The 23,522-nt window shown below is 38.8% G+C and overlaps 1 protein-coding gene across 1 annotated transcript in view; it reads right to left on the bottom strand.

Annotated features, from left to right (window-relative positions):
* Positions 1-4,128: 4,128 nt before the first annotated feature.
* The window catches only part of LOC113070832 (neural-cadherin-like), a 109,173-nt gene continuing 89,779 nt past the window's right edge, over positions 4,129-23,522 (bottom strand). Inside the window, exons 22-25 of the mRNA XM_026244252.1 lie at positions 18,278-18,492; positions 6,818-6,945; positions 4,707-4,834; positions 4,129-4,339 (exon numbers count right to left, since the gene is read on the bottom strand). Of these exons, the coding sequence (XP_026100037.1) occupies positions 4,162-4,339; positions 4,707-4,834; positions 6,818-6,945; positions 18,278-18,492 (649 nt within the window). The 3' untranslated portion in view covers positions 4,129-4,161. The remainder of the gene's footprint in view (positions 4,340-4,706; positions 4,835-6,817; positions 6,946-18,277; positions 18,493-23,522) is intronic.

The following is a 23,522-nucleotide window of genomic DNA, read 5'->3' as shown; positions in this document are numbered from 1 at the left end:
TCACTCACACTGAGGCCGATGTCAAACACCTGTTCAGCCAACATGAGAAAGTGACGGTTACACAAATGGAGTTAGGTGGACACCACCACCGCTCCAAACAGTTCCCGGGAGCTTTGCTTAGAGCCGCTGCTGCCGCCAGAATGTTTAACATTGTTATGTCCAGTGTCAATGCAGCGAACCAGACTGTAAACTCCTTGAAACCACTGTTTACTGTCTTCCAGAAGGACTTTACCCAGACTCAGCTGTTAACAGCATTAACAACAGCCATGCTGTGGGAGGTTAGCTCCTCCAAAGTCAGCCTAACCACGAGTAAAACCCCACCACACATGATACCCTTAAGCCTTGTGTTAACTGTGCTGTCTTACACCATCACCATGCCAGCTGACCTGCTACGAATGCACCTGGCCAACTCTCTGGATAGCGCCTTCCTACGGCACGTAAACCCCAAACAGAGAGAAGTGAACGTGCTCCTGAACCAACTCATCAGCGAGTCAAACCAAGTCTACAGACCTAAAGACATTGTCAGTGTCAGGATGTGGAAGAGCAACACCCACACCAAAACACACATCCCAAATGTGGTGGCCTACCACGACAGCAACACACAGCTGTACCTGGCCCCAAACATGCACATGTGTACTTTAACCAAAGACATTCATTATCTCTGCCTTAGCAAACCCTTCCTCAGACACAACTCTGAAGGAATCTGCGAGCTGCAACCCTGGGTCAGCGATACGCGCTGCCCTGCCGAAGCCAAGCCTCGTACACAAGTCACAGAAACGCAAGCAGAGATTGTGGGTAACAGATGGCTCGTCAACACTCCTGTGCGCTCAGCTATGCTGACCTACGACCAGCATGACACCGCCACCCGTGCCAACCTGCTGGACCAAGTACTGAAAGGTACCACCCAACACATTGACATTACTCCTGTCGATACAGCCCTCCAAGCACTGTCTCGACAGCCCATTCTGAACCAGTCATCTGCGGTCCTAGCCTGGACTGCTGCCGACACTGCACGGTGCATCTCCACCGTCATTGGTCCCGCCCTGACTCTTGGCGTAACCTTCATCCTATACAGGGTACTCAACGAGATGCAAACCTCTACAGCCAAACTCACGACAACTGTGGCTGGAGGTCCCCGATGGAATCCCCGGAAAGGGGGTGCCAAGTCAAAGACAACACCGAACCTCATCAAGGGGAGTCCTCAGCTTCAGGAACCACCTGCCATCATGACCCACCTGCTACATGACCATCACGATTCACCTTTCATCTGCCCATCCTGATGATTGCCGTCCGATGATGTCCACACAGGGACTTCATCTGACGAAAGGGGGAGATGTAACAGATATGCAGGTCAGCGATTCATGGGTTAAATTCTGTTTTATAAATTCAGACTGTTGGTACTAAATGCCAGCCTGGCTGGACTTAAACTATTTACGATGCCCATGCGAGCTTCAAAGAAGAAACGAAAACCCCCAACCCAAATTCTTCCAACACTGGAGACAAAGGAACTTTTCGTATAAGTTCCTTACTTTCATTTTATTATTAATATGTATTTTAATTATGTTTATGGATTGCATAAAATGGTTAATCCTTGTTATGTGAAGAGTATAAGTTGCAAGCTTATACTTTAGGAAATGTCTTTCCTCACTTTAACTTCCTCAAAGAGAGCCATGTCTCTGCAACCCCCACTTTTGCAGGTCGTAAAGTTTACGACCACACTGGAGAGGAGAGAAGCCAAATCTTCTCCCCAATGCATTCTATGGAATGAATTTGTTACCTGTTAGTTTTTATGCTGTATAAATGTATTACGTATTCCCTTTTGGTACATTTAGATGTTTCCCAACATCTGCAGTGTTATCATGTGTTAAGCAAATCTTTCAGATGTAGAATTACACATATTTAATGTAACTTCATGTTTTGATCACATATACCTATTATGTTTAGTCTTGTTCTAATCGTCATGCTTTGACAGACCCATTTATCTAGAGCAAAGTAATGAAAAATGTATTTAATCTGGAATAATGAACTTGCTTTAATATTCCTGATGAAATCGGACAGGCCCTAAATCATCAGGGGTTTGTCTCAACCGAGACAAAGGAACTTTCCCTCCGCTTCAGATCGCGGACATTCATTGGATGCTCCCTCGAAAATGGGCGTGAACTATTTCAAGCTATAAGAATTGACCAAACAAGGTCCACCCTCTCTTCGTCGCTCTTTTTGCTCTTCTTTCTCTTCTCCGTTCTCGGACACGCTGCTCTCCAACGTTGCTTACGGCCGCGCTCATAGCGCGAACCCCCTCAGCACAGGGGCTGAGAGAAAAAGCCATTTTAATGGCTCCTTTGGAAGCTTTCGTTTCGTTCGTTTTCTTTTCTTTTCTTTACTAAGTTTATTAAACTATTCGCCTCTCCACGCAAGGAAGACGAATTCTGGAACAATGTTTGTTGAACCTTTCAAATACCGCGCGAGGACAGAACAAAGGACCACGTGCTCCACGCTCACGCCAAGCGCAGCGTGCACGCGCGTCACATGGCCTCCGTTTCATGGCACATGGCTGTTTCAACGCGCAAAGCTCACAAGCTCGACGCCGATCTCACGCCACACTCACATGGGACACTTCTGCAAGTATCACTTTCTCTATGGAGATTTAAATGCTGGTTTAAAGTGTTATTATGATCTGATTTGTTGTTGGTTCCACTAAGGTTTACTGACTGATTTTCATACCTGAGCTCATTCTGTGATCTCTCTCGCTTTCTCCACTTCTCTCTCTCTCTCTCTCTCTCTCTCTCTCTCTCTCTCTCTCTCTCTCTCTCTTTTATTTGGATTCCGTTATGTCTTGTAAATGTTTATTGTCTGTATTTTCGTACGCATATTTACTCTGTGTGATTTGTAGTTTGATGTATTACTAGTTGAATTATTAAAAACTCATATATAAAATGATTGGCCTGGACTCCACCCCACTCACATTACGAGTCACTGAAATGTTTTGGTTTTTAGCTACAAGCTCTAAATTTAGAAACTAAATTTATCATAAGGATAGGATAATATTTTCATGGCCAGAGAATACTTTTCCTTGAATTATAAAAAGTGATATCTCTATTGAAAACTGATAGGTCAATCTGGCTTGCTGGACAATCCACTGTTTGATCTGCAGTAATTTACAGTAAGAGATCACAATAATTGATATGAAGAATGTAATATTGACATATTAATGAGTAAATTACAGTGCCCTGTGATTAGTATTGGTATTGGCAATTGAGCTATTTTTCATAATCAATAAAATTAAATGTAACTGTCATCTGAGATATATATTAATCAAATTCTTGATTAATTATTCAAATTCCCTATATATCATTTGAGTTAATTACTATGTAAAACTCATTGTTGTTACACTGTGTATTTGCCACCAGAAAGCCTACTCAGAATTATCACATCACTAACAGGGAGACAGCAAAAGTAAACTGATTGAGAAACGCAATTCTACCTCTGTACTTCCTCCTTTAAAAGTCTATGGCTTCCTCTCCAGTCAAGCCCCGGTAACCTAAGTGAACACTTCTCTTCTGTTTCTTTGTGTCTGATGACCACTGGTTAAGTGTTTTAGACTCAAGAATCTTCAGCTGAATCATAAATTTACAATGAGAAACAAATAGTCACTCATTGTAACAAACCTTGACATAAGGTGGGGTGAAATCACAGATCGGGTTATAAGACTATGGACAGTGGCATGGTCTATTATACCTCACTTCAAATACACTTCTTGGAGGGAGAAAGTGTGAACTAGGCAATACACAGCTTACAGTCAAATCTCCCTCAGCAGCTAAATGGTTAAAAGTACATATTCTGACAGAACTATGCTGGGATATGTACTAGAAAAATCTATGGCTGGTATATTTGTTAAAAAAAAACTCAAAACTGAGGGTGGACGCAACCATAAGAAGTCATGGCATTTTTTTTTTTTTTTCTGTCTTTGCGAATCTAAAAAGGGAAAACATTAAAAAATACTGTTCTTTTGACCTTTGTTCATCATCAAGAATCCTGACAAAAATGTAGCATGGTTTTCACAAAATGTTTAACTAAAAAAAATAATAATATGACATGGTCTCATATGGATCATATAAAAATAAAAATAATCTCTGTTCTAGGACTTTGCATAATAAAGCTTCTTTATCTTGTCAAAGATTTGTCTCTCTCTGTATTGAGATGCATGCATTTCCTCACCTTGCTGTCCACGATAAGGTTTCGGATACAGCCCGTAAAGTGCTTGTGTTGTAGTTGTGGGTAGATATATGGCAGGTTCTCATTCACTCCTCCCAGCTGAAGCACCTGTGTCACGTTCAGATGCCTGAAAGCACATAAGAAGAGGTCATTACCCTAGCCTCATTTGCTTCTCTCACACGAGTTACTAATGTGCTGTATGCTATGGAGAGGTCATGTTTCTCTAGAGATTCACTATGATAATTCATTTGACCTTTTAGATTGAGACCTTTCTGTAATTATAAGTATTATAGACATTAGTGAGTCCATAATTGGCATGAGTCCCATATGTAGAGTGAGAAAAAGGAGGGTAATGGTTGTTTCATTGACTCGTCCACTGCGTCCTGCTATCATGGAGGAAGAACGATTTTTAATGATTCATCAGGGTCAATTTTTTTTTATATTTTAAACAACTATGCATTGGTGTGTAAAGAGACATAATGGAAGTGGTTTACTTGTCCATGTTTGGTGTGATGCCAGTAACTTCACATGAAGTGTGGTCTTCAGTAGTTAGCCAGCTGCCCACTCCCTCCATCTCCATGATAGTGGCTCCTGCACAGCGGTCAAGTGTAAATCGAACCTCCTGAAAAAGGAATGTTTGAGTTACATCTAACTTCATCAAAAACACTGCTGAAAAATAGAATGAATAAAATCATCTGGCAGAAGAGGTACAGTGTGTACTGAAACATGTAGAATGTAAAAATGTATTGGATTGATTCATGTTTTGGGGTTCTCTGAGATTGTAAACATAAATGTAACATTTTCAAAATGTCTTTAAAGTTAGGTCCATATTTCAAGCTTTGTCCTTGGGTCTGAGACCCCAGTCAAAGTTGAGGTTTTTGTACAAACATAAACGGACAGACATATGCAGACATAACATAGAACGTGGAAACAAGGACAATTCACTCAAAATTAAAATGCTGTCATCATTTACTTCTCCTCATGTTGCTCCAAACTTCTAACCCAAGTCTTCTGAAGCTCAAATGTGCTTGCTGGATGTGAGAACCAATGAGGTTTGTTCTCATACATACGTTTGAGATGCCAATGACCATACAGTATTTGATATGCTCTGTATTTTGATCAATATTTATATGTGAATAAAATAAATTAAACTTGTTCATCACATAAAGCAACCATGTCTCTTCAGAAGACTTAGATTAAACTGCTTGATTAATATCAGGGTTTCCCACTCTTTCATGAACACCTAATTCAAGAACTTTTTAAAGCACCATTTATTTTATATCAAGCACCTATCAAATTCACACCCCAGCATATGTAGCACCATGAAAGACCTCTTACAGTTATTCACATTTCTTAACATTGAAAGGAATTTAATTGAGTCCGTAGAAGTCAAAGGAGTTTACACTGGTAATATTCAAATAGAATTTCTCAAGTATCGATAAAAATATATATTATTTCATCAAACTGGCTTTTGCTGTAATTCTTGTAAAAGATTTAAATCTGAAATCATTTCTGGTTAAACAGGGCTATAGTCTATAATGACAGTGCATAAGCTGATTTACATAATGGCATGGAACAACCCAATACAGCACAACATTGAGAATACATTTAAAGAATTGAGAATACATTTAAAAAGATATATATATATATATATATATATATATATATATATATATATATATATATATATATATATATATATATATATATATATATATATATATATATATTTATTTATTTTTTTTTTTTTTTTTTTTTTTTTCTTAATACAAAAATAAGAAAAAGCATTTTCTTGCCCCAGAAATTCATTTTAAAATATATTTTGCTAGGCTATATGAAGTTTGAAACCAAATATATTTCCTATTTCAAAATATTTTTAATTGAGTTTCTCTGTTTGCAACATATATTTAGCATATATTTAAAATATATTTGACCACACACACACACACAAATGTATTTATTTGTCCTATGGGCCGTTATTCACCGGAACAGCAACATATGACATTATTATACAAGAAAAAGGGGACAGAGCAAAGAGAAACACTGACACCCGATAAAATGCAATTGTGAAACTGTTCACAAATCTAGCACAACCTAAAACAATGATTTTATATTCCAGCAGTCTGCATATTTATTAGTAATAGTCTTAAAACCTAAAACTTTCCTTACTAGTGGACTTACAAAGGGGATTATAGACAGGAGCTTTGCTGCATAAAATATCAAACCGCAAACTATCTTTACTGCAGTCTAAAAGCTCCAAGCTGCAATGTTCCTTTCACACAAAGCAGGATGCTTGCATCCTGTTTGTACTGAAAAATAAGCGTTATAAGTTCAAGCAATTTCAGACTGACCCTAAGGCAAACTGCACCACAGCAAGACTACATGCCAGGACTACTACGGAGCCTAGCATCAACGGAGAAGCCGCTGAATCCGAAACAGTCCTGGCAACACTGCATACAAATGATCACACTAAACAATGTCTAGGATCAAGTAAACCCTAGTTAACAGCTGTGACCACAGCATTATAGGAGGAAGCTGGCAAGGAGAGAGGGCCTCGGCTCGATTGGGCTCAGCAGTCAGTCGCCTGCTAATGGTGAACACTTACTTTGCTGTTGCTCCTCACGTCCAGTCTGTGCCAACGTCTGTCCGCTACATTCACGTTGCCCGGCAACTGCAGGACCAATGTACCCGAGCCGTGGTTAATTTTCAGGGTGGGAGTGCCGTCGATCAGTTCTGAGAGAGAAGAGACAGCGATAGACAGAGAGAGAGAGAGGAGAAGAAAGGGTAGATGGGTGGATTGTTAAAACACTGACACAGAACTATGAAGGAGTGGAGGACGGTTGTTAAGACTCAACTTTAAGCATGTGCACCATCAAAAAACTACCTATTGAAAGCATTATATAAGCTCAACTAGCAGCAAGCTTTTGACTAACAAATGTATTGCATAAACTACCGCTTTGTTTCACATTAACGGGTCAAGCAAGCACCTCAATTAGGATTATATTATCTTCTGGCATCATAGGAAAAATGATTAGACAAAGTTATTCTTTTTGTCTGAGTTAGTCATTTGGCAAATTAAAAATTAATGAAGCCAGGTAGACTCGCTTAAGATTTGTATGATCTGACAGAGATAAGAAACATACGGGAAGAAACACCTTGCTGGTAAATAAGCCCACCGTGCCCATTTTGGCTTACATGTCTGTCTGTCTTGTGTCTCAAACCCTCTTTTTCAATAGGTCTTCAAATTCACCCTCTATTTTTGTCATCCTCTCAATTTCTTCCTTTGATGCTGTTTTTCATTCCTGTAAATAACACGCACTTCCTCTCAGCTCAGCTATGTCGCACCTGCTGGTGGTCATTGTCTGATAACTATGAAACTGAACTTTCACTGGGCACAGTTTTCTTTTTTTCTGTATAAGATGAGCTGTAATTTAGCAACGCTAGATGCTTCTCAAAAGACATGTACCCACTTCATTAGCTCCAATCAAATGATTGACTCTCCAGACAGATTGTCCTGGCTAATTCTCTCACGTCATTAAAACTGGCTGATTTGTGTCGTCCATCTGTGCTTTATTATCGCTGTCACTCTATTTCTCATATTATTTCTTGCACAGGATGTTTCGGACAGTGAATGTCTTCCATCATCCTTCTGTTTTAACCCATTCAAGTGGCTCATGAGTGCTGATGGACTCTGTCTCACTCTCTTGTTTGAGGGGGAGTTTGGTGTACACATGTGTAGGGACCCTGTCGAACAGACACAAATAAACCTGTGAATCATCACATGAGCCATTGAAACTCTACATTCCAGAGACATCTAAAGCTTCACCCCCTAACCATTTTGCAAGTTGTAAAATCGATCAAAGGAAAGAAACCAAGGCACCCAGTTGTTTCAAGAGTCGTCTAAAGCAGTGATAAGACAAAGAATGTTGATAATCCAAGAATCAAAACCCTTTTGTTTAGAGCCATGCCAGCAAATGGTTGATTGTCCCCTGCTGACTCGGCTTCATGTTTCACGGGAAGAGCAATAACGTTTAACTGAACAACAGATCAAACAACATTGTAACTGAAAGTTTCCAGCGACAGACACCTCAGGACTATCCCCACTTTCTCCCTCCTTTCTCTACATTCCAGAAAAACACATGCTTTTCCTTTGTACAAACAAAAGAACTCATATAGATGAGTTCAAATGACAATCATTTCAAAGTATGAAAGGGCATAGATTCACAAATAATATGTGTTATGTCTTCTTTTAGCAGATAAAGCCATTAAATATGTGCAAGATATGGAAAGTTTAGTGTTGAATGAAAGCTTGTTTTATTTGCACTACTTTAGTATGAATGAAATCTGGAATCGTATGCACGTTAAGAAACTTTATAGAAGTTATTAACAAAACCCGCAAAGACAGTTCCACAGTGATGAATTAAAAAGTGTTTTAATTCATGCATGGGAAAGGAACAATACGGGGCGTGGATAAGCCCTGCAACAGCGTCCGATTGGCACAGCCACTTCTGGGAGGGACCAAATCGGCTTGCTTTAAAACCAAATGACACAGACAGATTCTTTGCTTGTTTTCGTACACCCTTGGGCTTTTACCTCACGCGCTGTACCATCGAGTGATCAAGTCATCTAGAACTCAGATACTCAATTGAAACCTCAATGACGGCTGAAAACTTCAAAGTCTAAAGCTGAGAAGAAACTCTAAGAAGAACTTCCAGTGCTTCACCATCCGTAGCTAAGACAACCGACTTCAGCAGTTACAAGGAAAACCCTTTTTGTCACCAATTTCAAAGACGTCATTCAGACAACAGATCTGCAACCAATCCGAGGCGCGGGATTCCCTGAGACGAGACAATAAGCGAATCTCCAACTCGTCTGAACCCTGCTTTTCAGCACAAATGACAAATCTCTGCTTTTGTGATTCTCCAATACTAGAACCTTGGGACTTAATTCAATTTCAGTCAATCCTCATCTTCAGTAACTGTATGTGTGTGTGTATGTGTGTTCACGGAGTAGTTCCATGTAACCTTAAAAGTAGATCAATATATTAGTGTTTCATTTATAAAGAAGCATTGTCTTGGGTCATGTATTTTGAAATACAATCTTGCCCAGATTCTGTGCTACCTAGCTCATAGCTACAGTAAATTATAATTTTATTTATATGCTCGTTGGCCACGAAGTAGTATAAACAGAACTGTTTGAGATATACTGATTTCAACATTAGCTAGTCAAATTCAATTTGGAATTAGCTCAATTAAATCAATTTAGAATCTTTAGATAAAAGAGAATCTTTAAAAGAAAAGAGCTAACAATTAATTACACATGCTTAGACACTAATAGTGTAATGATGGACATGATGGCTCAGAAGTTTAAAAAATTGCTCTGCAGTTTGCAGGTGTTAAGTAAGTATAACTCTGGTAAGTCATTTTATGTGTATATATGCATGTGTGTATATGTGTGTGTGTGCGTGCATGCATACTATATGTGTACATACTCTGTGTGTAGCGGGGAAAGGGTCTGTAAATGAAATACACCTGTCCACACAATCTGTATTTTCCATTCCAACTTCTCCCACCATTATGGGCAAGACCAAAGAGCTGTCAAAGGATGCCAGAGACAAGATTGTAGATCTACACAAGGCTTGAATGGGGTACAAGACCATCAGCAAGAAGCTTGGTGAGAAGGAGACAACTGTTGGTAGGATTATTCTTAAATGAAAGAAATACAAAACAACCGTCAATCGGCCTCGGTCTGGAGCTCTGTTCAAGATCTCACCTCATGGGGTAAGTATGATCATGAGAAAGGTGAAGGATCAGCCCCAAACTACACGGAGGAGCTTGTTAATGATCTTAAGGGAGTTGGGACCACAGTCACCAAGCAAAAGATTGGTAACACACTATGCCGCAATGGACTGAAATACTGCAGAGCCCGCAAGATACCACTGCTCAAGAAGGCACATGTACATCTAAATGATTCAGAGAAGGCTTGGAAGAAAGTGCTGTGGTCCCATGAGACCAAAATTGAGCTCTCTGGCGAGAGAGAGAGAAATGCTGACTATGACCCCAAGAACAACATCCCTACAGTCAAGCACGGAGATGGAAACATTATGTTTTGGGCATGTTTTTCTGGGTACAGATCGACTTTGCATTGAGGGGGCAAATGGACGGGTCCATGTACTAAAAAAATCTTGGACAAGAACCTCCTTCCCTCAGCCAGAACACCGAAGATGGGTCATGGATAAGTCTTCAAGGATAACAATAAACCAAAACATACCGCTAAGGCAACAAAGGAGTGGCTCAAGAAGAAGCTTATTAAGGTCATGGAGTGGCCTAGCCAGTCTGCAGACCTCAAATCTATAGAAAAGCTGAAACATTGAGTTGCCAAACAACTGCCAAGAAACCGTAAGGATTTAGAAATAATCTGCAAAGAGGAGTGGACCGAAATCCCTCCTGAGATGTCTGCAAACCTGGTGACCAACTACAAAAAATGTGCTTCCCAACACAAGTTGCTGCAAGTACTAAGTCATGTTTAAGTCATTTCATATTAGTGTTTTACTGCATTTTTACTGCAAATGCTTTTATATTTTTACAGATAGACTTCATGCCATAATTCAAACAGCTGAATGAAATAATGAAATAAACTCCTCAGAGATTAAACTGTTCCTATCTTGGTGGATTCCAATGGTCTCATTGAATTCTCTCCCATTCCATTTCTCTGTAGATGTCTCCAGACTAACTCCCGATGGGATCCGAATGTTGAGCTGGAGATAACAGTGAACTTGCTAGGTGTGGAGCAGAGCTGTAATCTGGGATGAGAAGCCCCTTTCAGAATGAAGCCCCTGAGAATGGAGCACCACTCTCCTACACTGACACAGTCACCAATCCTGTCCCAGACATGAAGCACTGGCGACTGAGAGCAAGACCGTGTCTTCTTGGGCTGACATGACATTTTAGTGCAGATGAAGTGGGATTGAGAAAAGGAAGAGCAACATGAATAAAAATGAGAGATGGAAAAGTTACAAATCTGAGGATGGTATTGATATGAGAGGACTGTAATGAGGGGAAGTTATGAAGTTGTCTCTGTAAGACAGAAAGAAATAGGATGTGTCTATTGGAAGTTTCTAAAGGGCATGACGCACTGAGCTTATCATCTGTTGTCTGAGAATGTCTGTCAGCTCAGTTTTTGAGGCGTTCCACACTGTTGGACCCTTTCAATGACTTTTGTGCCAACTGAGCACAAAACTCAATCAGTAGTCGGTGAGACAGATCAATCTGATTGGCTGTTCAGCTTAACAAACCTCTGCACAAAAAGAAAAGCAAAAGTGATGAAAGCATTGAATTACTAGAATGACTTATTTTAGGTTATCCTTACTTAGCATTCCAATAGACCTAAGTAAGTTTAGACACCATATTGAATTTTACATGGATGGAAATGAGGCTGTGAAGGATAAACTTAGTCTTATTACTGTATAAAGGTCCTAGATCATGTAATTTTCACAAATTGGAGCTTTCGAAACTGAATAATTAGTATTTTAAAACATCTGTACATCATACAATCTGTTTATCGCACTGTACTTTTAACCCTCACAGCCTCGTTTTCATTCCTCTCAAAACTTAAAATACGGACCTCCCATGACTAAGGTCTATACACGTTTTTACTTTTATAACAACATGGGCATCTCAAATAAAGAAAGTGATCAGCATGATCCATTTTCAAAATGGTAAGCAAGCGCTGCTTATTTTACAATTTGTTAATTTGCAGACCTAGTTTCCCTTTCTTTTTAAATAAACAAATATAGACTACTTCCACCTGCAGATATTCTCTCACATAGGCAGAAAACGTATGTGCTAGTTGGCTGTTGGCTGAAGTCTTTTCAGTGCAGATTTTTTGACCTGTTGTTTTGGTGTTTCATGGGCTTAATACACAGATGAAAACCAGGGAGAGTAAAAGCAGGGTAAGTGGGCACACTGTTTCCTCTGGACTGCTGGCCAGCACTTTCCATATTACATATGTGAATGTCATACTCAGAGAACACAATCTGTATATGTAATTAGGCTGCTGCATGTTTTTGCTCTCAGAAATGATCTCTCTGAAGTCACATGGGGTCGCCTATGCTCTCTGCTCCTCATCCCTAATTCATGCTGGTCTCCCTGCGACATCACTGCACATTAATCCCTGTGTCAGGGGGAGGGAAGATGAAGGGAGGCTGACCTCCTCCTCTCAGACCACCCTGCCCCCAAATGCATTTCCCCTTTTAAGCATGAGAAATGGCCTCTCTTTGCCGGTCCTGAGGGACGAGCAGGAGGGCTGGTGGCATAAGGACCTTGACAACCCCACCTAGTGGCCCTCCCATCAGTGGCTCAGCAAATGAGCTGAAATAGTGTAAGTTGAAAGGGATATTTGAGAGCTGCTGTGGCATGATGAGTCTGAGAGGGTTCACTGTGAACCAGGTTTCTGTAAATTGACCGTAATGGGTGCATCACACTCTGGGTGTAACTGTATCTCTGTGCTCACTTTCATCTGCCAGACGCTCCTCCTGAGTGTGTGTGTGTGTGTGTGCAAAAGCTCACAAACACATGCACAAACAACTCCATTCGACAGAATTGGTTCAAATCATTTTCCAAACATTTTTTTTTAATACAAATTGTATAATATACAAGGTACACATTTCTTGTAATTGTGCAGTTAATTCACATATTGTATTTTCAGAAAGTTAAGATCAATTAAGATTTTATTTACATTTAGCTTGTAAATATATTTTTTTGATATTTTATTAAAACGTTTTCACCAGTAAATCATTCAGTAATAATATTTAAAGTGTAATTTTTGAGACCAATTTTTCTTTGTAAAATGCCTAAAGTTAATCATACTGATTTCAGAGTTAAGAATTCATTAGTTTGAATATAGACTGAACCAAACACTCTCATAATATTTTAGTTGATAATTCAATGTTTTATTCTTCACAAAACATCCCTTGTTTTGGCTGTGACTGCACATTTTCAGTAGTGACAGTCATGTTTTTTAATTAGAATTTTAACTCGCATACCAAAACACCTCTATAAGATACTAAAATACTAAACATTTGTATAACTGTACAAAAAGTATTAATTATTTCAAATTCCTAAAAGTTAAACACACATTTTCAGACTTTTGAGCACATTTACCTCAAAATGATAGGGCCTATCCACTCACCATGTAGCTATGAGAGAGGGGGTCCCAGGAATAATTTGTGATCATAAATATAGGGGCATAGTTCATTTCAGTCTCAGCCAATGGATTAAAATACTGTTTTAGTAGAGACTTGAAAATGAGGGACACATTTTTTTTATTTTTTTTATTATTATTACATTAAGTTTCATATATATAATTACATTCACTTTACAAATCACCAAAGATATTTTTAAAAACAACCGAATAAAATGCACAAAATATTACAATATTATTTTCATAAGTAGAATTTTAAGGGGTTAGGGTTTGGGACCCTAAAAGTACCAGATAAATTATGATTTTACATATATTAAGCTTAAAATATTTTAAGATACATATATTAAGATATTTTAAACATTACTGTGGGTGTCAGAAGATACTAAAATGATCTTAGTAAAAATCTTTGTAAAAAGTAAAAAGATTTGAATAATTAAATGCATTTGTTGTGGGACAGTAGTAATTCTGTAAAATGGCATATATGCATGAGAATGAGATAAAAAAATAAAACATATTTAATTTAAAAAGATCAAGATCATGTATCATTTAATATTAATACACGTATATTTTCAATTATTACTTTTTTTTTTTTTTTTTTTTTTTTTTACAATTCTCTAAAGGAAACCAACATTAGAAACTGCTTTTCGATAAAAGTGCATTTTAGATGAATAATTTCTATGATGTATTACCTTAAAATCCTTGACAAAACTAAGAAATTAATAAAGTATGCAATCTATTCACAAAAGGCCCTGTGCATCATCTACAGGCACAAGTCTGTTCACTGATGTGCAAATGACCTCATGAGGCTACACATCATTCGATAAGTGTCCTTGATCAGATAAATTAGATTTGTCATTCTAATTTGTCTATTGATTCGACATGCTCACCCCCCAAATCTTTGTCTAACCTCTAAAGGAGACTGTATCCACCAGTAATACCCATGTGACCTGAAGTCTTCAAGCACGTGTCCGTGCCCATTTCCATCAATGGAAATAAATTGAGGAAGAGGTCGGAGGTTGTCTAGAGAATATGAATCCAGGCTGTAATAAGAAAAAATGTGTTGAGAAGGAATTCGTGCTAGAGGTGAAGAAAGACGGTTGCTTTTTAATAGAGATGTCATGTGTGTTTGCTTTATAATGTATACAGCTATGCCTTGAACGCTTTGACTGTGTGAAACACCCAAGGCAAACATGTATGCGTGCCTCAACATAAAAAAACAGCTTACAAGGAAATTGTATGTTCGCTCAAGTTATTCACACATTTAGTTGAAATCATCAATATGACAACAAAAAAAGGCATTTCATGTCAACATTAACTTTTTCTTTTTCTTTTTATTAAAGTCAGAATAAATTCTTACAGCTGAAAATGCCCACTGGAAATGATTATTGACTAGCAGCAATGTTCAGCTCACCTCAAATCAAAGCCAAACAAACACTACTTGACCTTGGACGTGTTGCAAAGGTCTTGAGTTGGTTTCCAGCCAACCAACAAATCCAGAATACATTCTTAAACAACTCAGAAGTACTAATACTCACACAGACACACCGACATGATCTGCTGCTCTCAGGGATGTGTGTGGGAGGCCCCTGTGTGTGTGTACACCAAGCAACTGCATTGTAGTATAAGTGTCATGAGTGTTTTTAATAAGAAGAGCAGAGGCGTAAAACTGGCAGGCAGCAGGCCAATGATAAGGTTTAATAGGTCACGGTGAAGAACAGCAGTAAGTAATAAGGTCTGATAGAGTGAAGGCGAGGAGGACTGGAGAGAGAGAGACTAATGCATGGAGACTCGTACTGTGGCTACACTTGTTCCGCTGTCCTCCGCACTGCCATTCATCATTACTCATCGCATGCTTTCCTTCATTCCACCTTTTCCGTTCATACACCATATTCGTCTCTAACCCAGACATGAACTTCTTTCTCCATTTAATTCATGTCTTAGCTGTGCCACTTACTGTTCCTCCTCAGCAGTTCCTTCAAATCTGCACTTCTTTTATCTATTTAATCAGTTTCTCTTCCTCTCTCTTTCTCTACTAGACTGTTTAATAAACATATTGAAATAAAAAATAAAATACATCTTTTCTTTTAGATTGAAAAATGAAACAGCTGGAGACACTGTGCAGCATAACCGACTGTACAAATAAATGTCATGTCTGTACTGCATTTGCAGTTGTATTGCCACATTAAGCGTTTCCAATTATTTATTTACACAAAATTTTTGACATTCCAAACCCATAAGATATCCGTTCGCATTCTAAGCACAAATTAAGACATTAATATTTTCCTCTCATAATTTGTGTCCCATCACTGAAAGTCCATGCAACCATTTTTGTTATGAAAATAAACAGAAGTCTTAAAGGTTCAGAATGATATGAGGGTGAGTAAATAATGACATAATTCATTTTTTTGGCAAATCTATCCTAATGTAAATAAATGAAGTATTATTACACCCAAGTGTTACACACGTTGTGGCATGATTGATTGTGGGCTGATTGTGTAATAACAATTAATAAAGGTTCATTTTTAGCATTGCTGGTTCCATGACGAACCTTTAACATCAATGAAACCTTTCCATTGAACGAAAGGTTCTTTACAGAAGAAAACAGTTTTTCAGATTAACTTACTGGAGCCTTTTCTAAAAACAGGCACTTGGAGCTCAAGAGTCCCCTTTTACTTGTACCACATATACAAAACCATTCTTTTTAATAATAATGATAATAATAATAATAATTATATATATATATATATATATATATATATATATATATATATATATATATATATATATATATATATATATATATATATATATATATATATGAGGTACGGTTTAATAGGCTGATAAAATAGGAGATTCAGACAGCAATCAGCCTTCAAAAGAAATATATATATATATATATATATATATATATATATATATATATATATATATATATATATATATATATATATAATAATTCTCCATACCGAAATCCTACACTGATGGTTAGTTATTCACATAGAAGACAGCATTCAGTCTAAAAAAATAAAAAATAAATAAAAAATAAAACACTTTCGTCTTTCCTCTCAGTACATACATTACGCAGCGACAGGTCAGAGAGGTCACTGCTGAATGCTCAGTACATATAACCATAAAACAACATGATGTCCAATGACTGGACAATAACATCCCACACGTGTTGGAATAGTCTTCGCATTAGCTAAAAGTTTTGTCTGTCAATATTTTACCACAAATGCACCGGCTGGCTGTGTACAGAGTGAATGATAAATCTATGTGTCTCAATACTTCACAAAATCCGATGGCACTGTTTAAATATTCTAAATAAAACTATTATGGTACATTGGAAAATAAACATTAGAAGTGGGCTCATTTATTGTTAAGAGTCTAATGTATACAAAAATCTAAAACTAAGGGTGCTGAGATTGCATAATTTTGTGAATAATGACGGATGACGGGTAGAATGTTCAGAAGAATTCTAAAAAACAGTAATACTGTAATAATGTAATAAACAGTATTTCATGGATTTAATGATTCCGAGAACAAAAGTGCTATTGGCTAGTGATGTTGTTTAATAGCGGCTTGACTTCAACAGTGTACCCAAGTGTGACGGTTTGGATTCATCTCACAATCATCAGCAAACATTTTTTCCCTTACACCAAAAGTAGCACAAGAGTTAGCAATGCGTCATAAATAGAATGGGGCATCAGTTTACTACTGGGAACTCGTCTTGTTGTGTTACATTCAGTGACAGAATGACTGATCATAACTGTTTCTGTTGGCTTTTGTCAGGTCACATTGCACCGCTCTCAGACACTCAGCTGTAGACATGGTGTAAGAGTGTGTGTCATCATTCATCTAGTCTAGTCAATGGGATCAGGGACCGGTTATGACAGATATTCAGAGATCCCTTGCTGAGCAGCAGTTCTGCCACGGTTGAAAAGAGGCATCAGACTATCACTCTCACCCTAATACTGACCCTAAACTGAAGCTCAGAGAGATCTCCACCACTTCAGCACTCTTTGTTTCTGAGGCCACCTTGAAAACCTATCAACAGTTGCACCTTTCACTCAATCTTCATCTTTCACTCCCTGTCACTCTCTTTTTCTCACCTCAGATCCTCTGTCTGCCATCCATTCCTCTCTCGTTCGCTTCATATGTTCTACATCTCACCCTACACTGATTACACTCACATACAGCCTTATCTTCTACTTATCCACATTTGCCAACACATCAGTGAACCCATCAAGAGCAAAAGCTCTCTTATCTGAATTCTTAGTTCATTAAAGCTCTAAATGTCTATTCCCCTATTGTAATCATTCTCCCAGATGAATGACAAATAAGCCTTTACTGATATAATGAGTGCTTTTGTTAACCCTTAATGAGCTAATATGGCTGCACACACAAGCCACTGGTGCAGCAATACTCCAGAATTTTATAACACACATACAAAAAGAAATAGAAATAATGTGTTTTCTCTCTCTCTCTCTCTCTCTCTCTCTCTCTCTCTCTCTCTCTCTCTCTCTTCTTCTCGGTTTAGGTTGTTAGATGATAACAGATCTCCCCTGAGTAAGAAAATGTAACAGTAATAAAACTTTTTTTATTAGAAACACTAAATCCTGCCGCAGACACGGAAGAGTCTCTTCATCCCTTTCTGTCTAAAATAAACATATTATCACCCCTTTTTTCATTCTCCTCTCTCTATGTGTAGTGCTACTGGGATATGAGAGAAAATGTGCCAGAGGTTAAGCTTGTGATATGAAAGAATAATGTAGAGACCGAAGCAATGTTCTGCCTTAATGCTGTTGCTCATTTGCAATACCCTTCCCTCGCATTTCAACCTGTGGTGAGAGTGTGTGCAGGTTACCTATGGCCATGAAGTCCTCCGGCTCCCACTGCTGAAGCTGGGAGAGGGGTCCGCTGTAGAGCAGCAAGCCATCTGCCACCTCTGTGATGAACTCCAGCGAGAGGTGGCTTTCGAAGCATGGCCTTAAAGGGGGAAACCAAGCATAGCCATTGCCATGGAAACTGTGTTTTGTCTGCTGGCACTCGGGTCCCTCAAACTGAGCCGGGCACTGGCATCTATGGTATACACATAGGAAATCAAAAGCTCTTATTAAAACAGTATGAGGTTCAGGTTTTATACACATGCTACTGGACTGACCTGGAAAACCCTCAAGCCAAAATTTTAGACACAGTGGAAATTCAAAGAGCTTTTACATAGAGAAGATACTGATTGATTGATTAATTGACTAATCAAATAAATAAATGAATAATAGTTCAAATTAAGCCAATCAAAGCAATGCTGATATTCAGAACAACAACAGTCATGTTTGTAATGTTGCTTAATATACATAACTTCCACTGAGATATTTATAATCAAAATTTAGAAAAGGAAGTAGGATTTTCACTGTATGGCCCATGAAGTTTGGAATAGCCTTCCATGTGATGCTTGGAATGCTTTCTTGAATAAATAATTATTTATATCAGTCATCATTTACTCACCCTCATGCTGTTCCAAATCTGTACGACATACTTCTGTAAAACACAGAATGTCAGTGGGTTTCCAAACAACAGTGGCCTCCACTGACTTGTATATGACTTTTCACAGAATAAAGCAAGTCATACAGGTTTTGAATGACACGAGGATGAGTAAATGATGACAATTTTCATTTTTGGGTGAACTATCCTATTAAGTCCAGGCTAAAGACTCATGTAAGCCAAACATCCAAATTGGATTTTTCTCAAAGCTCTTTATCCCACTCCCACCTCACTGCAGTGATTCAACCTGTCAAATACAGCCAGAAAGTGAGGTACGCTTCAAAGACCATTTCCTGCATCCCCTTTAGTTATTTTAGAATGGACTTCAAAGACTATAGATCCCTCATAATCTTTATGTTATCATTATCCTCACAATATTATCCTATGAACATATTAATATTACATTTGTGACACATGACATTTTTTTTTTTACATTTTATCCTTCCGTGTGTTATATTAATGATAAATGATCTATTACATTAGGTGCCTTGAATTGCTTGTTTTTGACACTGCAATGTTACCATGTTACACATTTGCATAATACCTGCCCACCGGCTGCTTAGGCCCACCATCAAAGAAGTTAATTTGCTAAATCAAGGAGACACTGTTTTTTGGCTTCAAGGGCAAAGACTATTTTATATACTTTTAATACCTATACTCTGGTTACCATAGATATATGATCCATATGGTAAGGGAAGTAAAATTTCCGACACATGCTCTAAGTGGTTTACCATAAACAAAAGCTAAAACAGAGATTTTAAAAGCAGGGTGCTGCATCAATATCAAGTATGAAAAAGTATCGTGTTTTTGAACTTTAAATAATGCAAATGTATTCTAGCAAACTACATGAATAGAATTGTGACCTTGTAAATGAGCATAATATGGACACATTGAGACTATTTTGAATATTTTCTCATTTAGGGAACCTCCGAAAACAACATCCTCTACAAAACTGGAAAAACACTAGACCATACAATACAAGTCTGATGTTGTGCATCTCTTTGCTATCACGCATTTCCATATGAAAGATACACTTCATATGCATTGGCATGACTCAAACAGTAATCAACATCCTCTTATTCTGCTTTCTGATGAATCAGCCCCACCTGTTGCACACGCTCTTGATTCAGCTCAAAAACAGCATCATTTGCTTGGAAACATCTACAACAGAATGCTTGCTTTTGGTTTGCCACCCAAGCACTGCTGTGCCCTCAGATCCCCTGTGTCAGTGCCTCTTTGGCAAATCATAGTCTTAAAAAAAATGCATGGGTCTTTTGCCTGTCCCTCCTCCGTGTGTCTCCTTTATCTGTCTCTTTCTGTCTTCGTTTCTTTCTATCTCCTCGATGTCTCTCTCGTAGCTGCAGTTCTAACTGGCAGATTGAAAGGAAAATTACATGGGATGACAATGTCTGTGCACTTATGACAGTTGAGACAAAGAAAGATAGTTAGGCAGGTCAATGCACCCAATAAAGCAATCAAACGCATCATGAGTCCTCTAATTGCATTGTGTGCTAATCAAAACTATTCCCATATTTACTAAAACAACATGCCATAGCAGAAGACAGGCGAGGATATGTTTATAGGACTGACCATCAAACTACATCAAGCTCTGATTATCATCGCCATATCTCGTCTAGCAGTTTCAACAGCAAACAATTTGTCTATCCACATTGAACATGAAACTGCTGCAAGATGGGACACAACCAGAGATGTGTACTAGAGACCCATACTTGAGTAAAAGTACAAGTGCTCTATCAAAAAAGTGACTTGAGTAGAAGTTGAAGTGCTCTTTAAGCACCACACTTAAGTAGAAGTACTAAAGTATTCAACATTTTTTGTACTTAAGTATTGCAAGTAGTCTATTTTAAAATTTACTACTCAAGTACTGAAAGTAAACATAGAAGTATTGTGTTATGTACCTATTAAAGAAAGTAGTCAAAAGTTTGAACATATTGTTTTTACTATTTCAAATGATTAACCTAAAAGGGGGGGGTGAAATGCAGTTTTTTACACTGTTGAAGAGTTGGATTCCCATGCTAAACATGGACAAAGTTTCAAAAATTAAGTTGTATGTTTGAAGGAGTATTTATGTTCCCAAAATACTCCTTCCGGTTTGTCACAAGTTTCGTAAAGTTTTTTTTTCGAGTATGGCTCTGTGTGACGTTAGATGGAGCGGAATTTCCTTATATGGGTCCTAGGGCACTTCTGCCGGAAGAGCGCGCGCTCCCGTATAGCGAGGCTGAGCACAGACTCACTGATCTGAGCGATTCACTGATCAGAGCAAGAGCGTCGCGAAAAGTCACAAAATAATTGTGTTTTTGGTTGCCAGGGCAAGACAACCCTTCACAGATTACCAAAAAAAAAACAAACAAAAAAAAAAACACAGCATTAAGGGACCAGTGGATGGAGTTTATTTTTACAGAGCATCAACGGAGTTGTGCAAGTGTTTGTGTTTGTTCCCTGCATTTCGAAGATGCTTGTTTTACAAACAAGGCCCAGTTTGATGACGGATTTGCGTATCGTTTATTTCTTAAGGATGATGCAATCCCAACGAAAAAAGGTCACGATGGTGTGTTGGAACCGCAGGCGGTGAGTAAAACTGCTTCAAATATCTCTGCCTCCTTGTTAGTGTGTCCCCTCCCATGCCAGAGACCCGGGTTTGAGCCCCGCTCGGAGCGAGTCGTTGCTGCTGCTGCTCTCGTTCAGTTTCAGCCTCGGGATCTGATTCTGGATCATAAATAAACGGCTGAATCTGCCTGTAAGCCACAGCTTCCAAACGCTCTCAACACAAAAGCCTACTGGCGCTCGTGATTCTTTAGCTCCGCCCACACGTCACGCCTCCAGTCGGTGGTGTTTTTCCGGGAAAAATCGGTACAGACTATCTTTCTCTTATGAATATAATAAAACTAAAGACTTTTTGGAGTTATGAAGGATGCAGTACTACTCTATAGATACTCAAGATTAACAGGATATTGAGTGAAAACTAGCATTTCACCCTCCCTTAAAGGACAATCACAATTCCTTTGACTGTAACTTCTTGTAAACAAAAAAACGGTTACTAGGATTAGTTAGCCCAATTTGCAAAATTATGTCATTAATAACTTACCCTCATGTTGTTTCAAACACGTAAGACATCAGAGGGTCATTTAGAATTTTTTGAAGCATCGAAAATACATTTTGGTCCAAAAATTGCAAAAACTACCACTTTATTCAGCATTGTCTTCTCTTCCGTGTCTGTTGTAAGACAGTTAAAAACAAAGCAGTTTGTGATATCTGGTTCGCGAACGAATGTAACCGGATCTTTTTGAAACAGTTCACCAAATCGAACTGAATCGTTTTAAATGGTTTGCGTCTCCAATACGCATTAATCCACAGATGAATTAAGCTGTTAACTTTTTTATGTGGCTAACACTCCCTCTGAGTTAAAACAAACCAATATCCCGGAGTAATTCATTTACTCAAACAGTACACTGACTGAACTGCAGTGAAGAGAGAACTGAACATGAACACCGAGCCGAGCCAGATAATGACTCGTTCACGAGTCAAGAACCGTTTCTGTCAGACGCGTCCGATTCGAGAACCGAGGAGCTGATGATACTGCGCATGTGTGATTTAGCGTGAAGCAAACCGACACACAGTGCGTCTGAACCGAACTGATTCTTTTGGTGATTGATTCTGAACTGATTCTGTGCTAATGTTATGAGCCCAGGTGCAGTTTATTGAATCGAACTGTCAGAAAGAACTAATGTTACTGGTCATCCGAGAACCGATGCAACCGGTTCTTGACTCGTGAACGAGCCATTATCTGGCTCGGCTCGGTGTTCATATCTCTCTTCACAGCAGTTCAGTCAGCAAGCGCAGTCTTCTTAATCGCTTGATTCGCTCAATGATGTGCCAGCTTCATCAAACCTGCCATCTACAGTTCTGGCAGTGGTTTGTAATGGAATGAATCGTAACATTTTTATAATTGTAACGAGTAACGATGCAGCACATAAAAAAAATAATTAATCAGATTTTATTTGATTTTTAACACACATAGAGGATTTCTGATCAGTTATATCTCACAGTGGGTGGGGCTGAGGAGTGATCCACTAAACGTCAGTTCCTCTTCCGGAACTCGAGCTGCGTCGAGCACTTTTGGGGAACGCCTTTGGCAAGAAGAACTCTGAATAGCGCTCTGTGTGTGCATGTTCAAAAGTCTGTCTTGTAAGTCTTATTAATTGTTGTCCGTCCCAATAAAGACACAATGCCAAAGTGCAAAGCTAAGACTAGACATGTGAAGGGAGAATCCAAATCGCGCTATAAATTGTGTGTTCCTCCCTGCCAATGCTACATCACGGCTGGGGATACACATGATTTATGCGTGGTTTGCCTGGGGTCGAAGCACGCCGAGTCGGCTCTCGAGGGAGCCCACTGTCCGCATTGTGATCGATTTCCGATGCGGACGCTTCGATCCCGGAGGGCTCTCTTCGAGGAGGGAGCCTTTACCAACGTTCCCCGCGGTGCTAGCCGCGCTTCTGCCGAGGCAGAACGGCTGCTGCACTCGTGGGGTTCGCAGGTGGATCTTGCGG

This window comes from Carassius auratus, unplaced genomic scaffold (assembly GCF_003368295.1).
Source record: "Carassius auratus strain Wakin unplaced genomic scaffold, ASM336829v1 scaf_tig00005328, whole genome shotgun sequence".
Lineage (NCBI taxonomy): Eukaryota > Metazoa > Chordata > Actinopteri > Cypriniformes > Cyprinidae > Carassius > Carassius auratus.
This window is presented reverse-complemented; position numbering and strand designations above follow the sequence as displayed.